At 45.6% G+C, this 9,172-nt stretch overlaps 1 protein-coding gene across 3 annotated transcripts; it reads right to left on the bottom strand.

The window, feature by feature from the left end:
• Positions 1-986: 986 nt before the first annotated feature.
• LOC142366573 (transcription factor Sp3-like) lies at positions 987-8,020 on the bottom strand. 3 transcript variants are annotated; one of them, XM_075448505.1, is made up of 9 exons: positions 7,852-8,020; positions 7,472-7,569; positions 6,629-6,859; positions 5,925-6,524; positions 3,723-3,977; positions 3,431-3,635; positions 3,144-3,333; positions 2,721-2,917; positions 987-2,311 (listed from the first exon to the last, which is right to left on the bottom strand). In XM_075448505.1, the coding sequence occupies exons 2-9, from the start codon at positions 7,538-7,540 to the stop codon at positions 2,061-2,063; spliced, it is 1,998 nt and encodes a 665-aa protein (XP_075304620.1). In that variant the 5' UTR covers positions 7,541-7,569; positions 7,852-8,020; the 3' UTR covers positions 987-2,060. The 3 variants fall into 3 exon arrangements, with proteins under 3 accessions (XP_075304620.1, XP_075304621.1, XP_075304622.1); XM_075448506.1 differs by having other exon boundaries at positions 3,723-3,932; XM_075448507.1 differs by lacking the exon at positions 7,472-7,569.
• Between the last annotated feature and the right edge of the window lie 1,152 nt (positions 8,021-9,172).

Here is a 9,172-nt window from a genome sequence, read left to right as displayed (position 1 = left end):
CTGCGTGGGTTGCAAAGCAGAAGAAGGAGGGTTTGAATAATTCAGTTTACCTGTAAGGGAAAAGCAGCCGTAACAATTTGGCTGGAGAAGAATCAAATAAAAAAAAATTCAGTTTCTCTGTAAAAATCCATGGGTTTGTCATTTTCCTGTTTTTGGCTGGCTGATATTTTTGTTGAATAAAAAGATTCACACAATCCTCCCGTCCACGTCTGCCTGAGTGTTTGTTTCATTGCCATTTCTCTCAAGGGGAACCAATTGTTAAAAAAAAGCATCTAAATGTGCACGAAGCCCCCGAAACAAAGCCTGTTGCTGGAAGGTTTCAGACTTTTATTGTGATCCATTTGAAAAAAGGTTTTACAAAAGGTAACATTCAATTTTTACACCAATTCTTTAAAAAAAAAAAAAAAAAAAAAAATCACTTAAAATAAGGTTTTGATACAACAAATTCAGTTAACTAAGTAATGGCTTCTATAAACAAAGTGAAAATAAGATAATATACATGTAAATGAATTCTACAAACATAAAGGACAAACTGAGGAAAAGATTACATTAATTAGGATAGAAATTAAAAATAAAAACAATGGCATGATTGCTTTCCTTTTTGGGTGGCATCTGGCAAGAGTGACCAGCAGAGCAGAAAAAAAAAATTAAATGAAACCAATCCCGAATCATCCAGCTGGAATGTTCGATGTTCGCTCCGATTCAGATGAGCACAGAGGCGTGGGAAACTGAGATACAAGTCGAGTTTTACAACAAAATATGCAAAGAGAGAGAAAAAAAAAAAAGAAAAACGGGTGTATGTTTTCAGGTTTTTTTGTTTTGTTTTTTTTAAATAAGTGAACAAGCACAGCGGACGGCGTGCTCGTGAGGACAGATGGGACGTTCTGCTCAGACTGACCAGATGCTGGAAGAAGTTGCTCCTTCTCAGAGCGGCTTGCATCCGTTTCCAACCCCCAACCCCCACCCCCTCCACCCCCTCCACCCAGTTGAGGTGGAGACTTCGATGAACTTGTGGCACTGTCGTCCTACTCTGAGCCGACCTGCGCTCTGCTTGTAGCAGCAAGGTGTCACAGCCCTGCTGGGTGAAGTCTGGCTAAAGTCACTTCTGCGCGCTCGGTGTGAGGTCACCGTTCACAGTCAGCTGCCTTTAACATAAAGACTGTAAACAGGCAACACCGAGTCACAACCGCGACTAATGCGGTACCAGGCTATTTCATGGCTGGGAGCAGTTACTTCCTGGAGTCTGCCGTTTGCCAAGATCCAACATGTAAGCCGATTAAACTTTTGAGGTTTTGGTAGATCTTGTTAATTGCAGACAAAAATCAGACCCGTTTTCAGTCTTTGTGTCAAAGCGGGGAAAAACAACAACAACCAAAAAAAAAAAAAAACGACTGCTGGTCAACTGAAACGTTGAACTATTCCTTTAAAAGCAAACACATCCGTCCTCTGCGGCGGCGGCGCGACAGTTCACTGCGAGCGTTTGCGCTGCTTCAAACAGAGCGCTCAGTTTCGTCAGAACTCTCCCGCGACAAAAAAAAACAAAAAAAAAACGCGATCATCCCAGAGAGGTTCGCTGCTTCCTTCTCTTCACAAACACATTTACCTCCGTTACAGTTACATCATCCGCAAAAGCTTAAAAAACACATGCACCTCCAGCATTTTATACAAGAGTATAATACAAAATAAGGCATTTCATCGTGTTGAGTATTCATGTCATGTTTTGAGTGTTAATTTGTGTGAGGGGGGGGGTTGTGTGTGTTTACATGTGTACGTAGCAACCACATTTTGTTGTCATTTCTTTTGCCCCCCCCCCCACCCTACTATAAAAAGACTGCAAAAACAAACATAAAGTCAAGATAACTCTCACTTAAAATATATATATTTGTCATATATATTTACGTATATATTCATATGTAAAAAAAAAAAAAAAAAAAAAATGAACGAACAAAAAAAACAAAAATATAAAGAAGGTAAAAGGGGGAGAGAAAAGCCCAAGAGGTCCCTGTGATTGGCCAGTTCTCAGAAAAGCCACCTCGCCCCTGTCACCCCCCCTGCTCCCCTCATTCCATGACCTCACCGGGCGCCACGGTGACCAGCTGCAGAGGGATCTCCTGATTGGCTACAAGGTCGTGGGCGGTGGTCTGGAGGATGAGCGTGGTTCCGTCCGTGGTGATGACGGTGTCGGTGGTGGGCGGAGACGTGGAGGAGGGAACCCCACCTTTTTTGTTCTGGTGAGTCTTTATGTGCTTGGCCAGGTGGTCGCTGCGCATGAACCTCTTGGAGCACTCCGAGCACACGAACTTCTTCTCTCCTGCCGGGACCAACACAGACCAGACAGGGTGGCTCAGGAAAAGCCCATTTTACACCAGCGTGAGTGCGTATGTTTTTTTTTAAATGAGAAGCCTCTAAAACTTTGTAAAGTCTGTTCACTGGGTTCTGAGAGCCCATCTGTCCAGCAAACAAACATCCTACATGCTACATGAATGTTTTGGTTCTTAAAGTGCCTTCGCATGGCTTTTAAATTAGAAATATTCATACAATTGACTTATTTTTCCAATAGTGTTGATCAATGTGTAGTTTTAGTTGGTTTAAAGAGGATTTAATGAATGCACACAATCCCCCCCGTGCTGGTAACAGGGGGCTGCAGGTTAGATATCTGAATAAACGAGTTTTAGGCCATGGACCCGCTCGATCTGCGAGTGTGCGGAGAGTGCTTTTACCTGTGTGTGTCCTCCTGTGTCTCTGCAGCTCGTCGCTCCTGGTGAATCTCTTCCCACAGTACATCCAGTTGCAGACGAAGGGTCTCTCTCCGCTGTGCCAGCGCAGGTGAGCTCGCAGATGAGACGTCTTCCCGTAGACTTTCCCGCAGCCGGCGATATGGCAGATGTGCTGCTTCTTCTTCCCCATTCCTGAACCTCTGCAAGTGAAAAGTGGAAAAAAAATGCTGAGTGAGCGTGGATATCATTGGGGATCAGTACGGGAGGGTATGGAGAATTAATACTTAAAACAATCAAATAAATTGAAATTTTAGGACATCTGTCCTGTGGAACGTATCATTTGTTGTTCCGTGAGACAAAGATGAGCTAAAAAGCTACACGTCCAGCTATCTGAAGCTGTAGTGTGTGTTGTTTTCAGGGGCCCACCTTCCCCCGGACTCTTTGCAGTTGGGGCAGGTGCAGGCTACTCTGCGGAGCCTCTTGCCCTCCCCGCTCGGCGTCTCCATGTCCTCGTCTCCCATCTGAACACGCAGGTTGTTCAGGTCGCTGGGGTTCAGCGTGGAGTCTCCGCTCAGCTGCCACTCCTCTGAGTCGGGCTCCTCCTTTATCTGAATACCTAAAACAGGAGAGAAGTGGGTGGACATGGGGAGGACTTAGAACGTCAATAAGTGAGGAGTTATTATAAAAATGAAGAGTTCTGTCTGTGATCGTACCAGCTGGACTGGATGCATCCTCTCCCTGTGAGTAGTGGACTCCAGATTGTGTTACAGAGTTAACTGTGACTGTCTGGAGGTTGGGTAGGCTGACCTGACCCGTTTGGCCCAGGGGAAGGGTCTGGACCGGGGCCAGGGTCAACTGCTGGGCCTGGCCCTGTCCCTGGGGCAACTGGAGGCCCTGGAGTGACTGGACACCCTGGACCTGAAAAGGAAAAGGCGATATCGGTCATCTGTAATATTTCGCCGCGCAATTTCTTCAGCGATTCGCCGGTTTGAAACACGACTCTACCTGGAAGGTCTGCCACTGGATCTGTCCGGTAGCAGTGACAGTTTGGGCCTGGATGAGGAAGGTCCCCGGGTTGACCAGCTGCACGCTCTGAAGAGTCTGACCTGCTCCAGACAGGTCCTGGCCCTGAGCCACCTGGGCTACCTGGGCCTGGCCGTCCCCAGACAGATGCAGGATGGGCTGAGAGATAGTGGTGGCGTTGGAGGAGGATACCTGCACAGCAGGGGACAGCACAGCAGACCTATTAAAGAACAAAGGCTACAAAAGCAGCACTCGTGTCAGACTTCGTGAGGTCGATAGCAAGCCTTAAAAGCACATGATGTCACTGCATACAGAATAATATAATCATTTATTTAGTTAAAGCGGCAGGAGGGCAGAAAACAGCAGCATAAAAAGTCACATATGAAGAGAAATACAAGATAATAACAATAATAAATAAAGATAAAGTGTAAAGCATATTCTTTTTTTATAGAAAACAGTAACATGACAAAGTTAACACTATAATTGAGGTGAATAACCTGTATTTGGTTGAACACTTATAGTGCGCAAGGTTACCACAGAGCACTGTCGGATGTACCAGCTATTTTCACCTAATTCTTGTAATAATGCTCCCATCACAGGACGCCAGGCCCCATGTCTGCGGGGGGTGGGGGTGTGACAGTGGGACACACAGCCACAAGTTTCTCTGTGACATCTTTTAACAGTGGCTCAGAGGCCCATTGTGACGAAGCTAATTCAAAGTCTGTCTCCACTTCCAGGAAGGTAAATAAATCCCACCTTAATTCAGTTTTGCGGCAGGCTGTGAAATCCAACATTTCTCACGACAGATGGCGGCTTATTGCTACGTTCATCGCTCCTACAGAAAATATCAGCGAGGATCTGCTGTTTGGAAGAGTTTTTTCTTCTCGATTGTTATTAGGGATACAAGCCAACCTCTATGTGTCAGACTGTTTGCCTCACACACAAACACACACACACACACACACACAAGTTTTCTCTGTTTCGACACTCAAAAGATCTCCAAACGAAGAACACGTTGAGCTCCATAACAGGCTTTCTCTGCTTTCATAGATGCGCCTAGACTCTGAGGAAATTCAAGTATGTCTGCAGACAAACGTGTATAAATAGGATTAGTGGGTGACTAATTTAATTATTGATAGATAACTAATGACAGACTAATTCTGCAACAACATTTAAGCTTAAACCCCCATTATAACATGTGGATCTGGAAACAGTTTGGCCCGTGAATGACGTCAGTAACAGGACCTGATACCGATTAAGGATCGAACTGCTCCCAACTCTAAAGGCTTTCTGTGTGTTTGGTAAACAGCTGTGTGGGTGCCTCATAAAGCTGGGGTGAAAGCTCATGAAATCTGACGCAAGCGGTAAAATTACAGTGTGTCACAATGACCAAGATCTAAGAGGGAGAGGAAAAAAAAAAAAAAAACTTTTACGTCCTTCTTTCTAACTTTTAATATCCATATGGCAGAGGGTCCTTCCAAACAGGACAACAAACGCACAAAATGCCATTAAAAGGGGTGCAGAAGAAGAGTTCGGTTCAGAGGGCAACAGAGAAGGACGAATAGGAGGAGGTAGTTGTTGAGGGTACGCGGGCAGAAGAATGAGGGTGCAAAGCGGCGTCTGGGAGAGGGACGCCAGGAGAACCAGAACAAACGCCGGGGAGGCTTTTTGAAGACAGAAAACCACAGATAAAGAATAAAAGTCTTCCAAGTGATGCTGAATTCGCTCGCCTTCCATCTCTGGGTGCTATGACCTACCGATATAGATTGTAATTTAATGCTAGGCTGCATCTGAGATGGATCCCTTCTAGACGACTGTGGGGATGACAGTCATTATTGCTCACTGTTGCTTTAAGTGGAATTTTTAGATGTTTATACGACTGAAAGTTCACCCGTCGGATCAGTGCCCATAAAGTAATACCAAACAATCAGTTATGGCCTTATCGTGGACCACATTAATTATTTTTCCCCCTACCCCATTTGATTTTCAAGAATCTAATTTGATTTTAGTTGTCTAAACCCGTCAAGGCGATCAATACGAAAAAAGAAAAATGTTTTAAAATTCATATCACTTATGATCTTGTGACTGATAAGACTTCCAGTGAAGAAACAGGCTTGACACACACACACACACACACACACACACACACACACACACATAGGGTCAAAAGACTTATTTGCTGACCTGGATTTGCTGCAGGTGGTTGTGGGAGTTGTAGTTCTCTGAGGAGGGATCAGACACACCTGCAGACACAGCGGTAGCCTGAGTAAGAACCCCAGTGCCATCTATAGTCTCAGGGAGCTGAGAGGGGTTGGCGGAGGAAGTGGTGGTGGGCACATAGAGCTCCTGGTTGGTGTTAGGGTCGTTCACCGTCACCAGCGACTGTTTGGAGATGCCGTCTTGGCCCTGACTTTCCATCGCCTGGCTGCTCATGATTAGCTGGCCCTCAGGCGTTACCCCCGTTGCGATGGGGACCGTCTGAGCTCCAGTCAGCCCGAGCGACTCCAGATCCACGCTATTAATAGGGACAAATGTTATATTGCCGGGGAGCCCTACAGGTACGGTGCCTGTGTACGCTGAGCCTCCAGCCAACGAGACTCCTTGGATTGACTGAACTTGGCCCGCCTGCGTTAGCAGGTCTGTGGTCGCTGTCGTGGCGCAGCTGATTCCGATGCTGCCGTGGCTGCCATCTTGGAGGAGGTGAATCTGCCCCGAACCGTCATCCAATCCCTGTGTTGAGAAACCTGCAAGTGTCCCATCTGCATTTTGAATTTGCGGGATGACCTGGAAGACAGGTTGGCGGTTGGGAGAAAGATTATTACCTGAGCGGAGTTTCAATGGTGTTTTCAATGTGTTTCTGTCTCTTTTTTTTTTTTTTTTTTTTTTACCTGATACTGAATGCTTGACACTCCGTTGGCTGCAGCCTCACTACCAGATGCTGTAACATAAATGGGCTGGCTGGGAAGATTCCCAATTGGAAGCACGTACTGCCCGTTGGACGTGACAATACCCGAGTTTGGAATGTGGACGACTCCTTGGTCTTCCTTCCCAGCTGAGACTGGAGTTAACACTTCCCATCGGTCCGAACCCGTCAGCTGAATGGCTGACATATCTGTTGTCTGTGAGTACAATCAACACTCAGATTAACGAAGACAGGCCAGCTTTCTGCGAGGTGGCAGTCATTTAGCTCAGCTTCAGATTACATCAAAGGAGAAGGGAACAAGCCTGCCTATTGTCTGTAAATCAGTTATGATTCGGGAGACTGCGCTGGTACATCAGAGAGAGTACAGCGGTGGGATCATGCAGGTTTTTGCTCTGATGCAAAGAACGGACAGTCACGAGACAGAAGCAGCCACCAACACACAGAGTGAAGGGAACAGGCTCAGAAATGGTCGCGAGCAGAGAGTGGGGGATGGGTGGCCGTTACAGCACAATTGAACGCTACTGTTATGATTATGGAAGACACTACTGCAACATTATCACATCCCTGCATCCTCCGAGCCCAAGGTAGACCGGCTATCTTCCAGCGAGCCGACCCAAGTGACTGACTTCAGTGTCCTACCCACTATGGGCGGGTTTTACAGGGGTAAAGTGGGTGGCCGTTATTGAGGGGAACACAGGAAGTGTACGGCTTTCACCCCATGCCATCAAAATTTTAAAACGTGTGAACTTTATGCTCTCAAAAACACATCCAGAATTCGATAGCGAGCGAGCTAAAAAATGTGGGATACCTGTGTTTCAGCTGCGCCACCGGCTTGCAGAAACTCGCTTTGACTGCTGTCCACGTCCGCGGACGCCATTTCTCCTTGTTTCAGAGGCTGCTCTGGCGCTAGCAGGGAGACAGGGGGAAACTCAGCAAAACTCTGTAATCTTCAACTCCTGCCTGCCAGAAAAGCCCGCAAAGCATCCCCACTCTCCAGTCCAAAAGGAGCTCACTGCGAAATTCAACTTTGCAGCGGAAAATGTGGGGCGATTTCAGCCCAGACCGACTGTTTACTTTGTCAACTCCGAGGCTAACCAGCTAGCCCAGTTAGCTAACCATATCTAGCTAGTTAGCAGTGCTAACGATAAAAAGACGCAGCTCGCTCCGCTGCAGGTTTCTCAAACTCACCGATTAGTTGCAGCTTCGTTGCGCTAAAGGTTTACGTACCAGTCATAGCGTGATTGGTAGTAACCGGGCGGATTACCAGATCAACTAAACTCCGAACATGATTATTTTATCAAAGGCGGGCTAGTGTTGATCGGTGAATTCGGGTCGATTTTTTTCTATTTTGATTGACGGTGCGGGAAACACAAAAAGGTGGGACTAACAAGCTTGACCGTCGAATTTGCATCACATTACAGGACATCCCGCCCTTCTTGTCTAAGACTATTGGCTGAGTGCGGGCTCTCGCGAGACGTTATTGGCCAACGGAGGTGCCAGTCGCCTTTTTGTAGAACGTGTGTTTCCTGTTTGTTGAACGATTCCGGAGAAGGAATGCAGTTGTCGAAATCCCACCAGAAATATTTGGGAAAACAACAGTAGGCGCATCGAAATTTTCTGCCTTTCTTTTGGAACCATCGTACATAAAATAAAGTTACATATTCCACATCTTCAATGTTGTTTTAACTCAGCATTTTGCTCAGCCCTGAGGACCGCAGTAGACAGACGAAGAAAATTAGTCTTTCAATTTTGAAACTAATGTTCGGAGTAATTCGTCAGTTGGCCTCACTCACCACAAGCAGGCCGTTTGAAAATATATATTACACCCCCAGGCTTGGAGTCGACTTAATTTAATTCCCTAAAGTCCTCACAATGAGATCATTTCTGTGCGGCATTTAAATAAACAATCAGCTTCATTCAGTAACCTGAATGAGTTCATATTGTTTTTGTCTTTTTAAAATTGAGTCTTCTGCCTTTATAGTTTGCTGCATAGTGTCGCAACTGGCCTCATAATGTCAGAATATGCAAGTCTTACATTGGAAGCATATAAAAGTCAGTCTCATGTCAAGGTCAGCTTACTATAAACAAGTAGGCAGTAAAAAGCTCTGCTGGCAGCTGGAAATGCTTTAAGTAAGTTCACATATTTGCTTTCTAACACAACGTTCAGAAACCATGCTATAGCTGGGTTTGGAATGTCTCACAGAACCACTAATTTGTTGAATGAAGTTTTTTAGAAAATAAACAATGTTAAATTTGTATTTCCATAGAACTGAATGCACCCAGCTAAAACTGAAATGGTCCATGTGGTGGCTGTTCTGGGACGTTTGATCGCGATCAGTCTTCCACAGCAGATTCAATTTAGCAGAAATTATGTTATGGCTTTACCTTTAAAATTTATCTTTCATCAAATAAGTTGAAAACAAACGGAATCTCCAAAGTTTAAACTTTAAAGTTCAAGCACCATCATCATCAACTCGTCGCCGCCGCAGATGTATTATAATTGAGCTCT

Source organism: Odontesthes bonariensis, chromosome 17 (assembly GCF_027942865.1).
Source record: "Odontesthes bonariensis isolate fOdoBon6 chromosome 17, fOdoBon6.hap1, whole genome shotgun sequence".
In the NCBI taxonomy this organism is placed as follows: Eukaryota; Metazoa; Chordata; class Actinopteri; order Atheriniformes; family Atherinopsidae; genus Odontesthes; species Odontesthes bonariensis.
This window is presented reverse-complemented; position numbering and strand designations above follow the sequence as displayed.